Raw genomic sequence first — 15,661 nt, 5'->3', positions numbered from 1 at the left:
TGTTGTGTTTTAAATGTGATTTGAATATAGTACATCTGGAAAAGAGTATCTAAGAAAGCGTAAGTTGATTTTAAAAATCTGACTTAGATGTGGAACAGAGCAGATGGCCAAAGCACTTCTAGACAGAGTAGTGGTCTGATAAATTCCAGAAATAAAGCATGAAGAGTTTGAAAACACACCACTTCCAGGACTACTAGAGAAAGCAGGCCTGTTTTCTTCCATACTGTATTCTACAGGAGGACTGAAGTGTACTCTGTCAGGAGCTGAGCACCGCCAACCACCTTTGAATATGGCTTTCTCAGCTTAACTTCCTCATTTGCCCAGCAGCTGCTTCATTTCTCTGCAGCCGTGGCCAAATTGCTTTCTGTAGGCAATGTGTGATTTGACAGTGAAGTTTCACAGTATGTTTTGTGTAATGATGGAGGATAAAAGTAGACCCACATACCAGAAGATACAAGCCATTCCTTCAGATCCCTGAGGTCCCATTGCATAAATGAATGAACATTATCTTTACTAACTGTTTTGTTCACTAGGTGATGACAATTCTGGAAGGAAGGTGATTACCTTCAGTTGCTGCCGTATGCCCCCTTCCCATCAGCTGAATCACACCAGGTTGCTGGAGTAAGTTTCTCTCAATCGCCTGCATGGACTACTTTACATTTTATATGTGAGCTTCTGTTAGCTTGTTTCCAGATGAATGAGCTTTCCGGGAGCAGAAGCAGGAGGCAAAGAACAAAATGAAAAAAGGATGCAACACCTACGAGTGTTAATATTAAGTGAATGAGATGTGGATTAAACTACTAGAGTTACTTCACCTGGAATCTTGACTAGAAGAAGCAATTCACTGTGTATGAAATTAGCTTGTCATCTTGATTTTATTAATGAATTCTGATCGTATTTAAAAAAATAAATTTATTATGACCAATGAAAGAGAAGTTGTAGTATTTTAGTGCACTGTACATATGTTCTTGTGTATAGCAGTGTTTGCCTTAATTTGCTATACTTTATCTCCTAAATCACTCAGCAAGAGCCTTGTTTAGTTATTTACATCTTAGTGGTGGTCTTCTTTTATAAAAGATCTGTATTACCTACAGTATATTATCCTTAACATTTTTATATGTATCTCACTTTGTAGTGTTTGGTTTTTTGTGTTAAAAGAGGTTGTGAATATGTAAAATCACAACATTCTTCCTTGTAAAGTTGCTGCAGCAAGGTACCAGGATGTGTTTTTGCCTTGTAGTTTGTCACTATAAAGAGATCTCTTCTGCCATAAAAGTCTTGTCCTTTTTAAGCATTTTAAACCTATTTAGAGCTCTTGTACGGCCTACGTTGCCAAAATGTTTGAGCACCTTTCAACTGTCACTACCTGTTGCCTGTGGAAAGGACTGAAGTGCTGTTACCTCAACTTTTCAGAAACAGAGAGGGAGTAGAAGGCAGGTTATTTAAGAGGTGTGTTTCAGACTATGTTGCTTCGTTTGTATGTTCTTCACACCTAGAGTGTTTCCACAGCCTTAAGCCAAAGCTTCCTGTTTAGCGTAGAGGAAGAGTTAGCACCTAGGAGGAAGAGCCACACGAGTCAGCTTCCCACCTAGAGGAGTTACCTCCAGTAATTAATAGGACATGCCAAAGGAGTGTGACAAACCATGCTGCTACCAGCCGTAAGAACCTTTCCTCAGTTCTGCAAGGAGGTACCTTGATGACACTAGGATTTCCAGTCCTCGGACTCTTCTGGACTTGAACACTTACATGTTTTCCTGTATTTGAGTTCATATTAAATTCACTTGGAAAGTCTGTGCTAAGAGAGAACTGCAGGCAGGTTTCTGAATGTGAAGCTAGCAACATAGCTATCAAGTCATCTGTTTTTGAGTAGTTAGACCCAGATGTTGACTTTTGAGGAAAAACTGCAGAGTAGGCCAGATCGGTAGGTGTTTTGTGATGAAATCACTTAAAGAATTGATTTGGTAAAGCTTCTGTAATGTCCCTGCAGTTCTGTTACAGCCTGAGAACGGGTAATTGACTGTACACAAATACTGTTTACTTAATGCTCACGAAACTCTCAATTATTTTTAGAAGTACAGGCTTTCTGGTTGTAATGTGCCAAAGAATTTACATGCTGTAAAATAAAACATGAGGCACTCTGTATGTAAGAATATCTGCTTAGATCTATTTTAATTTCAGACCCTTTTTTTAGAAAAAGTCTTGAATGACTGTTACTACTACTTGCACTAAAATACCATTAATACACAAGTCAGTGATCGAAACAGCATTATATTTATTGCAGTGGCAGTCCTTGTCCCAGGCTATTTGCAGTTTAAGATCTACAGTATGCTGAGGGAATAAGCAGATCAATGAGACTGTGGGCATACAGTGTAACAGTGAAGTTATGCACTTTTCCATGCAAAGGTGGATAGTCAAAGTGGCCTTGATACTTGCAAGTAGCTACAGCCTAATAAATGGCATATGGAACGATCTATTTTATTGAGTGAAAATCACTTACATACAATTAAGAGCAATAGCTGGGGCTCTGTTGCAGGATATAATAAGATAGCATTGAGAATGACATGAGAAAGTTGTAATCTGACACAGCAAGAGATGAGGCCAGATTGTACTCCTCCATCATTGCTTTATTTGAATCATTGAGCTGTGTAATAGGCCATACAGTGTTCTCAATTGTAGGAGAAAGGAAAGAGAAAAGCATCTTAAACTATACTGCAAAAGAATGAACACAGATATCTGCTTATAAAACATGCAGTATTATTTCAAGATGGGATAAGTAGTGTAGTTCTTTAAATTAGTTTTAAGGGAAATGATCTATGAACACAGTCCCCACAATACAAACAAGGGAAAGGCAAATATATTCAAGGAAACGGTTTACAGTAGCAAGTAGTAATTGCCAGTAATTGAGGCTAATGGATTTTTCAAGGATTTAAAAAAATAAATTGAGAGGAAAACCCAAGATTTAGTCTTTATTATTTTGAAAAGTCAAAATGACATTGTTTGCTTGGCTAAAAGGAGGTAAGAACAGAAGAAAGCAAATTAGTCGTCAGTTAAAAATGCATTTTGTTTTAATTTCTTGGAAAACACAGTCCCATATTGTCTTGGTCTTTTAGTGATTCATGAGCACCACAGTTTTTGTAAGTAAATATGTTCTTTCAAATTTCAGGCTTTGCAGTGATGTGGAATTATTGGCAGCACTGCTGTTAGAGCAAGATGAACTTGTTAGATAAATGCATTGAAGCGAATGTGAATTTGCTGCCACTGGCATTCTGTGCAAAAGTAGCCCATTTTGTTTCTCAGTTACTGCTTTAAAAATCTCATCCAGTAAACTGTCTTAAAACTAAACTGTTATCTTTTCCTCAGGTACTTAAAGTATACTCTGGACCAGTATGTAGAGAATGATTATACAGTTGTCTACTTTCACTACGGCCTGAAGAGTCTGAATAAACCATCTCTGAAATGGTTACAAACAGCCTACAAAGAATTTGACAGGAAGTATGTCTCAAAAATATTTGGTTTACTCTTTTGGTTGTGTAATGTCTGTAACTAACTTCCATGAAGGAAGCGGGTCCTTCCTGATCTTCCTGCAGCTAACTGAATTCATTTTGCCATTGCAAATTCTTGTAATGATATTGGTGCTGTTGGTTCTCTTGTAAGGGTCTTCTCTGCAGTACTAAGGAGTGGCCTGAGTGCTGCAGTGGTTATCCAAAGTTACAAAAAGCTTTGGGAACTAAACCAAGAGCCATTGCCTTTTCTGTGCGCAAGATAGACACCTCTGACACCGATTAGTCATCATTATCAATTATCTCACAGTTGTGTTTGAGCCTTTGATTATCCCAAGGCTAGGTTGTATACTAAAAAGGAAAGGTTCGTTTTTAACACTCCATATCTCACAACCCTTGCGCCATTCATTGGTTGTTACATGTAAAGCCCTAAAGGGACTGCACTGGTTATATATGTCTCACCTTTAGCGTAACAATAGTGACAGCTCATGGCTTTGTGTTTTAGTTGGTTAGGGTGTAGCCAATGCCAAAGCTCCTAGATAAATAGCATTTTAATAGTGGAAGCTGAAGTTCTGATCTTTATTCTCTGAAAATGCATGGTTACAGGTGGAGCTGCAGGGTCCTATTGAAGTCAGTTGATCTTATTTGCAAGTTGTTACTTCATCTACTGGTTTGTAAGTTGGCCTCAAGAAGGCAACATGACTGAAAGCAAAAACATGCTCAAATAGCTCTTTCCTGATAAGAGTCTACGTGCATCTGCATTTTGGAGAGATATCTGACTTTTTTCAATTTCAGAGCTGGAACAAGAGGCGAATCTCATAAAAGATGCCATGAAAAAGATTATTAGGTGTTTCTAGACTAGACTGGGATAAAAATGCCTGGGCGTTTCACAGGACTGCGCACCCTGCTTTGAAATTTGAAGTTGAGATGTGCACAACGCCTTTTGGTGGCCTAGTGCCAGAGCTCAGACTCTTTTGAGACTCACCCAATAACCTCCAGAAACTCAAGAACCCATTAAGTAAGAAGATGAGGTTGTGCATAGCAGCCATCAGAGTGGCAATGGAAAGCTGTCATCTGAAGCCTCTAGCTGCTTTCATGAGATACTGCTCTCCACTCAGCAACACACTGAGAATGCTTATTGGGTTTGCTAGAAGGTTTATGAATATGGTTAGTGCAATGTATCTCTTTTTTCTGGAATTGGGCAAGGGTGAAGAAAGGTAAAGGTTCTCTTACGTTTTGTGTTTGGTGAGAGATATGGACTACAATATTATTTTTTTCTGTGCACTGACAATTCCTGAAAATAAAGCACTGCAGTTGGAAGCCTGCCCTACTGTACTGTTTTCCTTCTAGGAGAATCCCCAGCCAAATTTACAGTTGCTGTATGGGGTGAGATGGTATGAGGGCAATGTCTTCTTCCACTCTGTTGCCTTCTGACATGTGTACATCTAAAGTGCACAAAGTCAGTCTTACTCATGCCAGAAATCTGTTTTCTCCGTTCCCCTACCCTGACCCAGAAGGCAGGAGAACCAGAGAGGAACAGAGAAGCCCAAGAAGCTGGGCAAAACCATATGCCCATCATTTTATTCACAGTTGGGCCTTCTTAGTATATTGGCATTGAGAAGCTCAAAGCAGTATTCACAGCCCAACATGTATATTCTGCTGTACAAGCCAGAGGAAAAAAGAAACGGCACCTTTCAGGCTTCTTCTGTGTTGTGGGGGTCAAAGGAAAGAGAACAAAGGAGAGTACAAGGTATGATAGTAATTAGCTAGTGTCATGAGAGCAAATGTTCAACAGGCTTAGTTTCAAAAGAATAGAGCTTGCTTTGAAGGTTTACAGCAGAGGCTCAGTGACGTCTTGTGGGTATTTAATTGTAATTCAGCAAAATATGAAGTATGTAAACTTTCACAGAATGAATGGCTTATATCCATTGCTTCACGGTACGAAACAAACTTAAAATGGAAACTTCAGTAAAGCAACATAGGTGTTTTGCTTGTTAGTTTTTATTGTTGATTTTGGGTTCCTACCCACAGTGGTGCCAATCATGCTGGGATAGATGTTTGCTTGTATATGATAGTGGCTTTGGGAAAACCATGCCTTTTTCACTCAAAGTTCTATGGGCCCAATTAAAACCCAAAAGGAAAAATTGCTGTAATTGCTGAGTTGGTCTCTTTTCCCCCTCTTACCATAACCTGTTATAAGAAGGTCTGTCTTAGGAGTTCATGATCATTTTTTATCATGTTCATTCTTTCTTCTAATGATGAACGGTGAACATTTGGGGGGTACTGCCTACTGAGAAACTTGGCTAAGTAATAAGCAACAATTTATATATAAAAGCAGTGCATTTCTTCATGCATTTCTCAATTTCATTTTGCAGTAACGTTGCATTAGAGCAGAGTCGTTTTGTGCAGCCTGGTTTCCATTTCAGTTTCAGCCTGCTAGAGTACATTGCTTATGCATGATGATTTGATATGGTAGAATCAAGCAGTGCGATAATGGAGAAGGGGTTTTGTTTCATCCAAAGGGTACCATCCGATATAAAACAATGTGCAGCTGGCTTCACCTTTAGTAATTACTAGCAAAACAAGACAAAAGTAGTGGTAAAAATAAAATATTAGGTGTAAATTTTACATCTGAAAATTCAGAAATTTTCTCCAACTTGAAACTCTTTTAAGCAGAAAGTAAAGTGAGGTGAAGGAAACTAATTCTTTGTATCACAGAGGTGTTTTTTATAGACTCTTCATTCTCTTCTCAATTTTTTTTTCCAAGTTGTCTGATTTCCCTTCTGTCCCTCTGTTACTAAACTTATGATACAGCAGACATTGGTTAGGAATGTAATAGTGTTATCTTGGTCTACTATTGTATCATTAAAACGGACCATTTTTTAAATTGTAGTTTTTAAAAAATTTTATATTAATTTTCTTCTGAATCAGGTCTTTTTAATGTAGTTGAAAAGAATGCTGTATAATGCTCCTGTAATAATACCTCCCATTCAGTTGCAGCTATTCAGTTCTACCGGTGATGATATTCCAAAGTCTTCTAACAATTTCATTTTCTTTTCCTAGGTATAAGAAAAACCTTAAAGCACTCTATGTTGTACATCCAACAAACTTCATAAAAATTCTGTGGAATATCTTTAAACCTCTTATAAGGTACTTGGCAGTTTATTCAACACATTTTCCCATTTAGTTTAAGGATGGTTTGTTCTCTAATAAGTTGCTTCTAAAAAGGCTTGAGGTAAAATATGTCAGGTAACAGCACAATACCCATTTAAACTGTCTTGAACTAATGAGTAAGGTGAGCTTAAGCCTGGGTATGTATAACAGGGTTGAGTTCCTTTCTTTCTAAGAAAAGGGAGTCTCAATTCATAGTACTTTTCCTGGTATGTTAAAGTAAATATCGCTTTAAAATGTAGTTATTCTGTGCATCATGAATGACTTCTTTGTCCTGTTTTATAGCACTTCACACAATAGAACAGAGTCCCTGATGGGAATTACTAGGTGCTACAGTAAAGCAGATAGTAAACTGTTAACCTTCGGTCTGATCTCAAGTGCCGAGATGAATAGGAATGATACTACTTGTGTCCTCAGAGTTAATGGAAAAACCCTGAATTGCCCTTAAGAATTTGAGATGGAGGGTATAATGGTGAAGGTGGACTTATTTTACTGGTGCATTCTTTTGCGTGGGAAAAATTGATGCTAACTACAAGGAACCGGCAACAATGGGCAGATATTGCTAAACGATAGGATGGCTGGGCTTTCTTAGTTTTTCTGCTCCTGGAATTCTGTCACTTTCAAAGTAATTCTAACATTTTGCAGATTGTATTATGAATGACCTAAGGGCTGAAGGAGGAAAACAGTTTATCTTGAGAAGCCATAATGAACCAACTTAAAATGTCCATTGTAGTAACTTGCAATTGATTCAATTACTGACTGGTAGAAAGTTAATTAATTACGAAGGGGAAGTTTAACTTCTAGACATATAAGCACATGTAAGAAGCATGTAAAAATAAAAAAGTAATCACATCTAAAAGTCTTTCCAGAATATGCTAGTTTTGAAACAAGAAGACTGACTGCAGATCTTTATTTTAACTGGCAGTCAAATACATGTCAGAAATCCAGGACATAGACCTGTTCCTGATTTGCGTAGGATGGGTATGGAGAACGTTCTAGGAAAAAAAAAGAAGAAACCACCAAAACAATAAAACCAGATAAACTCTTGATGTACATTACAACGCCCAGATCAAACCAGCTTCTTTCTCAGAGGCAGCTGAGAGCTCCTTGGGAATAGCCCCAGGCAGGTGGTTTGGGGACACCCACAGTTTTAAGTCTATGTGTTAGTGCACCCAGTGGAGCCACAGCTGGACAACAGCTGTGCTCTTCAACTTAGAGTAATAATTAGCTGCTAACTCTTACAAAAGAAAAGTTATAGGTACCTGTATCAAATACTCATTTTCCTTGGGTCTTACTATGTTTAAATAGGATGAGACCTTTTTTTCTTGAGATGGTATGATACAATGTCATTTAAATCCTTGTTTACTTTGGATGTGAAAATGGGTAATCCTGTTAAGCTTATCATTCGTATCTATCATAGAAATTTCAAACCAGGGTTTGTAATCTTAGATGCATCATTCTCTTGACCTGCTGGACACTCTGCTTTCATCAGGATTTGCTGTTCCTGTTTGTACTCAACTTTTACCACTGGGTACCTGGATACTTGTTTTGAATCCAATTTAGTAACACTCTTAATTTCTGTTGTTAAAATATGTGATCAATAGAAACAAAGATATTTGTACACTGGGACCAACAAAATAATTGAAAGTATGAGTAAACTCTGAAAAAGTCCTTAAGTCAGAAGTCAGGAATTAGCTGAAGCTAGGGAAAAAAACTTCTTTACTCCTTAAAATGTTTTAATTGCCAAATGCTCACATATATTTGCGCTTTGGATTGGCTCAAGTTTGCATTTGTCAAGTAAGGGAAAATGTAAGGTTATAATTTTAAAACTGAAGTGTGAAAGTGCCCATGTACAATTTGCCTAAATCGTACTCTCACTGAAGACTAGAAGTTACTAACACTGTTAATTTACTAGAATAGTACAATTTAAAATTTGTTCACAGTACTTTTTACTTGCAGTTTAGAATAATCTTACTGTAGCAGATCATGCTTTTATTTAAGTGCCAATATTAAACCAAGGTTCACAAAAAGAAGGGAAAAAAGTCCTCTGGACTTCCTGTTTCCTAGCTTTGCTGAATTACAGTCCACACTCATTTGTAGATAGTGCTTCCAATAAAAATTGCAATGTAAAATAAATTTCATTATCAAGAAACATTTACCAGAGGTCTGTTAGTACGTGGCATAAGTACTTTTACATGAACAATTTTTTTGCTAAGGAGTGGACAAATGACAGAATTATTAGAGTGAAGAACAAAAGTAGTAAGTTTTTTAGCACACTTGTATTTGAAAGCACTCAAGAAAATGTAAATGCTTTCAGTTTTTCAAGCTCCAGAAGTTGATTGATCTCTTTTCCAGTCCCAAAAGAGAGGAGCAAGAAGGTAATGTTTTAAATCAAATGTATTTTTTCCAAACTGCAAAAAAAATAACATAAGAGTAGCACATTTCTGTGTGTGAGCTAACAGAAGCCACCCACCCCTTTTCAAAATAATACTCATTTAGGTGGTGATGATGTGGCATTTTTAAGGAACAGTAGTAATTCCTAGTTACGCACAGCTTAGTTACAAATTATATTCTGTAATGTGTCCTGTTAGCCAGGGATGCTTTGTTACAACCAGGAGAGCTTAGTTGCAGAGAATTCTGTGCTAGCCCATGGCCTTGTTAAGTTAAAATCACAAGGTGTTTTGAATAAAAGACACGCTGAAGAGCTCGAAAGTTGTACACACACACACACTGATATCTGTCGATATCTCAAAATTGCTTGCCTGTAGGCATAATTTAGCTTATTTCAATTAAAAGCTTCTGAAGTGCTCAAATGACTTTTATTTGTACCATCTCCCACTAGAGGGAGCGTGTGTATGCATATTCGACAATCCAGGGATAAATTCATTAATGTGAGAGAATGTTCTTCCGATGTTACTAGCAAAGTAAGTTGCAGCAAAGTACGCTTTTTATCATCAACACCCATTATTTTGCTTGGCATTTCATTACAGAAGAGATATTTTTGTGTTGTGGAAAAATATGAAATTATTTCAGGGTATGCATATAAATGTGTCACTGAACCTTGTCTGAACACCTCAGCCTGTAAGTAGTGTGTTCTGGCTGAAACTCAAGACCTAAGTAATGAGACTTGGTGTTTCAAATTTGGAAGTCTGTTTTGTACAACTCATAGAAAAACCCTGCTATTCAAGACGTTTCCTAGAAGCTATCAGGCCTTTTTTCAAAACTAGATAAAGCTGATGGCCCAACACTTCAAGGCTATACACTAGCCAAGCTTTGAAAAATCTTGCCTGTCACTTGTTACTTTATGGTTTGTGTCTGCAGCCCCATTATTTTGTCTTTTGGCAAGGAGGAATACCTAAATAACACAAACATGGTGTTCTGTTGGCCGTGTAACATTTTCTCCAAAGTTAACAGTTCTTTTATTGAGCTTTCTAATGCTGTGTGAAAGCTGTTTTTCAGTGGCTTTTAAAGCAGTGTTTTTCATATCTATGCAAATCACAGAACATTCAGATGGAAGTCAGTTATTTTTATTCAAATCAGAGTCTCAGGCATGCACTGTATATGTTTGATCATATGAAATGAAATACATCTTGTGTCTCCTGCTGCTTCAATTACAGTCTAATTTTGAGTTGCATCAGCACTTACATTTTTGTAATAGAAACTAAATCCTCCGTAAATGTTCCTCCCATACTGATTTTTCATACTTCTTGTGGGTTTGTTTTTTTTCTTAGCCATAAGTTTGGGAAAAAAATCACCTACTTGAACTATTTAAGTGACCTGAGAGAGCATCTTAAATACGACCAGCTAAATATTCCTCAAGAAGTCATCCGGTACGTGGCAAGTTTAAATTATGTTGTCTCACCTTTTCTCAAGTAGCGTTGCATCCTGTTCACTGTATTCCAAGCAGAATCTAATCCTGTTTCTTCAGCGATTAAAAGTCTAATTTACCTATTTATGCTTGGTTTGATTTAATTCTGAAAGCTTGCACTGCCATCAGAGATGTGCTGAAGTGCGTTCAGAGAAGAGAAGGCTGTATAGTTTTCTACAGATTTGAAGCATCTCCATCTTAGTTGTGGAACATTTTCTTAATATAATTGCAGCTTCTGTGTGAGTGTTAACAAAACCAATCCATATGTCATTACTGCTTATGAGTATCATGTCATGCTTGTGGGCAAACATGTAATCCTGACCTCTTTGCTTGCCTATTGTAAGATTAAGTGACTTCCTTTTGCTAAGAGCATTCCCAGTCAGCAAAGTGCTGATTGATTTTAAACTTTATGTATATACTTTATGTATAGACTTTATTGATAGTGGATCCATTACTTTTATATCATGCATGTATGTGTGTTAGGGAGGAGTATTGGAGAGGGGCGGGAGAGGAGAAGAAAAAGTGCATGGGGCTGGAATTGTCAAGTGCCAGTATTAGTATCAATAACAGTCTTCTCGACACAGTGCGGTACATGGAAATGCTTTGATGTACTGTCAGGAAGTGATTTTATGTCACTGCTGAATGAAAGTAACTGGAAGCTTTGATTATGACTGTTATTGATGCCTGGTGGGTTTTTACACATCTTTTGTGTAAATATGGAGTTACAGAAAATACCTCATAGCTCTAAGGATATAAATTGGATTGCATGGATGTCAAAGAAAGAGGAGTTATATTCTGAGTAGTAAATAGGTTTGAATTTTGCTGTTAAATTATGTGCTCCTATTTTTTGGACACTTCTATTACTATACTCCATTGGCTTGAAGCAAAAGTGCTCTTGTGTGTCTTGCTTAAGTATTCTACCACAAATACTACTCTAAAATTTCCCTAATGCTTAAATTAAATGCCATTTCTGTGAGACTTGCAGCATATACACTATTGTCAGGAGATCAGCATCATGAGCAGTACTGGTAACTGTTCATATATATAGTTTGTCAGCTGTGGTACACAGAAAATCAATGATTTCTTGATTTTGCAGGCATGATGAAAATCTTCGGAGAAAACAGAAGGGAAAACTGCCACCTGCGGTTAAAGTTCCTCCACCACGGCCACCTCTACCAACTCAGCAATTTGGAGTCAGCCTGCAATAGTAAGCTATGGGATTTCTAAAATATGAGATTTCTGTACCCTGTAGACTTCTGTAATGGGCAGGTTCACCGGGCAGAATGTCTGCAGATACTTTGTTTATTATATGTTTAGTTTCTCATTCTGTTCAAAATCCACAGAACTAGGAGGCTACACAATAGGTTTTATGGGTTCAGGACAGGTCTCTCAGTCCCTGTGCCCTGCCTGGTCTTCATGTTTACTCTGTCTTCGTGGTAGTTAGGACCAGCATGACTGCACAACTTTTCTCCCAGTGGACAGAAATTTGCCCATATGTGACAGAGCCCCAAGCTAATCTCTTGCTGGCAATATGGAATTGTTCTGGAGCTGTTTAGATGGTGAATGGCAAAGTCAAAACAAAGCTTCAGGTTCCAAAATGGCTGCATAAAGCTAAAATGGATGCTTGAGCCTTTATGTATTGTTGTTTTGTTGCTCACATATTGTTCTGATCAGAGTTTTATGAAATGAATAAAATCACTCTTTTCCAGAAATGCCCTGACAGCTGTTTACGTAGATTACAGCACTGTATGTGGTATAAAAAATGATTTGCTTTACACAAGGAATGGGATGGCAGTAGTACTTGCAAGATTCAATTCTGGTAAAAAACCTATAAAAACCCACAAAACCTTCTTGCTTCCTACCCACAGTAATTTCTGTCATCTTTCTGTGGAATCCTTCTCAAAAACAACTGCAGAATATTGTTCACATTCAGCAAAGGCAATTTAGGCTGTCTGATACATGGACATTTGTCAAATCTCCTCCCACCCCCAGTCTACTTTTCTGGTTCTAATGATTCAGCTGTAAATGAGATATAAGATATAATTTTCCCCTGGTTAAATGTTACACATTAGTCTGCTCTGGAAGGCCTGAAATTAGAACAATCAATATCTATTGTGTAATAGCTACTATGACATTAACTTTTATGATACCTCTTTAGAGTTCACCCTAACACTTGAAACATGGCTAACTCACTTCCCTAATTCGGAGAATATCTTTTAGGTGGGCTCCACCGGGTCATTAAGAAGGACAATGTCTTATGCCACCACTTCAGCAGTGAAACCAGGACTGTTTGCAGACATCAGGGCACACTCTGTCACTTGCCTTCAGCCCAGCCTAGCTGCTCAAGCAGCTCTATCAAACTTCTCACAGGCTTATGCAATCAGACAGCATGTTGTGTGCCACTCTTACCATCTGCTAGTCATATTTTATTTCTCTTGACTGTGCATGAACAGCAAACTGTGTCTTTCACTGGGGTGCACACGGTGAGGGTGAGGTGGCCACCCTTCCTGGTTCTGCCGCTTTCCAGCTGCACGACCATCAGCAAACCACATCCTTGCTGCATGTCTTGGCTTTCCCAAGTATGTAAAGGATGACTCGTCATAAAAAGCTTTTCTGTGGAAGATCCGTGGGTGGAGAAACACCGAGCAAGGCATTACTATCATTTTTAATCCAGAGATTTCCAGCACTGGCGATGGAGGGTCTGACAGATGGAGGCCCTCCGTGTGCGGATACAGTTCACAGTGCTCAGGTGTCCAAAATGGGCGTACGTGGGGATATTCATTCCTCCTGTTTGCCCATCCCTGTCCAGATTCCCTCTTGCAGAACAGGCAGTGCTGCATCACAATGTAAAAATCACAAATAAACAAATTTCTTATGACTTCTAAATGAAAAATAAAGGACTTAGACTGTGTTTGGGAAGAAAGGTAGAATTAACAGAGAGGGAATGATACACGTGAAGAGAGTATTGCTCTTTGCCAATTCCCTCTTCTTTAATGATCTCTATAGACTGTAATGGCAAAATGGCAGTGACCTCCCATCTATCTAGCAAAGAGGCAGGTTTGAAGTCTTCTCCTGGGTGGGACTCTTCCGTTTTTCTGAAGAAAGCTACAGAGAGACCCTGATTTTATTTAGTATAAGCTTATGAAAATATGTGTGCTCTGTATTTCATCACAGTTAGTAAGAACTGTACTGTCAGAGATGCTGCTGAGGAAAAGCTGCTGTCATTAAAGGACTGTTTCTATGTGGAGTCTTGATTTCTTTAGTTTAAGGAAAAAACCTATATGGCCCATAGGCCTGAGATTCAGTACTTTAATTGGCTTCAGTACTTCAGAGATGATGATTTTTATTCAGTCGGTAAAAGGTTGGTGAATGGGGCTTATCCAAAGCTGTCATTGGTGGCCTAATTTTAATAAGATGTTTGATAATGGTATTCCAATGACTTCCGGCTGTGGAAGGAGTTAAAGCCATACCCTTTTGAATGTGCCTCCCTAAAAGCAGGAGGCAATGCTGTCTCTGATAAAACGTCCTCATTTAACTTTCTTTCAGCTTATATTAGTTAATACATTTGCTTTCCAGAGCTATAATTAAAACCTAGAAGAGCAAAAACTGACTAAGCATTAGTACAGAATATCTCACTTTTGTCCAAGAGGTGGGGAGGTTGGAAGAAACCTGTTTTGTTAGGACAGCAAAACAAAGCTAAAAGAAGTTTCCATCTAGACACTGATAAATGACTGTCTGGGACCAATGCCTCATCTTCGAGGAATCTGTTGATTCACAAAGACATTTTTAACCTTGTAGAGTTGGATTTTCAAAATGACATAAGGCAACTGGGGCTTTAAAGAGCATGGAATGTTTGTGAGAGCTGGGCGTATAATTCTTTGAATTCTATACTGAATTTGGTTTAATTTATGAGTGAACTAAAGGGCTTATTATCAGGTTAGTTCAAAACTTTTCTTTCTTATGTTACCCCCATCCACTCAGGGTCCAAAATCTGAATTTAAAATGACTGCATTTGATCTCTTTAATCCCTCCGTGTCACTCTAAACTCTTTGTGGGGAAAAAACCAGCAAACACATACCAAACTGACTTCATCTTAAGTGTCCATCCAGCTTTATTTAGATTTACTTGTTTGGGATTTAAGCATGTACTTTACGGTAGGTACAGATGTAAAGCAGAAAACCTTCCTTATTGTAAACTCCTGTGAGGACTCAGTAATTTGGTCCTTGCAGCTAGAACTTGAATGTAATATCGAGTTGTCCTGAATTTTCCACTGAAACTACACTAATTCAAGCAATAATAAATGAGCTTAGTAAAGGCAGTTAAATCAACCAAGACTGAATAATAGGATGTTTTTAGAATAAAGTGTGGGGGACCAAAAAAGATTTGCCATCTCCCTATTTAATTCTTTATGCCTACATGTACAGAGCAGATTTGCCAGGTTTACTGAATGACAGTATTTCCCTGGCATTTCTGATCCCCAGCCTGGATTGCCTGGTTGCCAAATTACACCTTTATAGATTTGAACTCATGTTAAACACTGTGATTTTTTTGAAAATGTAAAATAACTCAGCTGAAACTAATGTTCATCTTCATGGGGATATCAGACAGAACAGTCCTTCTGAGGAAGTTTTGTCCACACTTAGGTTTTCCATTATAATTTAATGAGAATCTATGCTCAGATTTGACACAGGTACTTTAAGAATGTGTAGGATAGACTGGGTGGGGTAGCTTGCACATTTAATGCTTATTGTGTTCTTCTCTAACTTGCTAATTCAAGCTTCTTACTTGCAGATAGAGTAAGGAGAATAACAACCGTAATATGTCATTTAAAGGTTTATCACGCCTCACATCATGTCTCCAATAGAGGGCAATATCAGATGTTAGCAGGGAGCAGTGTTAGAACAGGGCAGGTGTACAGTGATACTTGCTCAGGTATGAAGTCCCACCTTGTAGTGATCAGAGGCTGACAGAGGAGAGTAACATGGTGCTATGGAAATGACTTTCTGTTACTCACCAGTAGCTGTCGCTTTTATAAATCCAGACATTCCAAAGAATGTTCATGGATTCTGTCGATATAGCAAGACTATTTTTCTGTTCATTCGGCAATGCTACCTTCACACAT

At 38.0% G+C, this 15,661-nt stretch overlaps 1 protein-coding gene across 1 annotated transcript in view; it reads left to right on the top strand.

The window, feature by feature from the left end:
* Window positions 1–15,661, top strand: part of ARHGAP8 (Rho GTPase activating protein 8) — a 56,716-nt gene that overhangs the window by 13,594 nt on the left and 27,461 nt on the right. Inside the window, exons 3-7 of the mRNA XM_010187672.1 lie at window positions 534–621; window positions 3,361–3,492; window positions 6,564–6,650; window positions 10,403–10,501; window positions 11,636–11,746. Of these exons, the coding sequence (XP_010185974.1) occupies window positions 534–621; window positions 3,361–3,492; window positions 6,564–6,650; window positions 10,403–10,501; window positions 11,636–11,746 (517 nt within the window). The remainder of the gene's footprint in view (window positions 1–533; window positions 622–3,360; window positions 3,493–6,563; window positions 6,651–10,402; window positions 10,502–11,635; window positions 11,747–15,661) is intronic.

The sequence above is a fragment of the Mesitornis unicolor genome, unplaced genomic scaffold (genome assembly GCF_000695765.1).
Source record: "Mesitornis unicolor isolate BGI_N332 unplaced genomic scaffold, ASM69576v1 scaffold727, whole genome shotgun sequence".
Taxonomy (NCBI): domain Eukaryota; kingdom Metazoa; phylum Chordata; class Aves; order Mesitornithiformes; family Mesitornithidae; genus Mesitornis; species Mesitornis unicolor.
The sequence above is the reverse complement of the archived record's forward strand: the minus strand, read 5'-3'. Positions and strand labels throughout refer to the sequence as shown.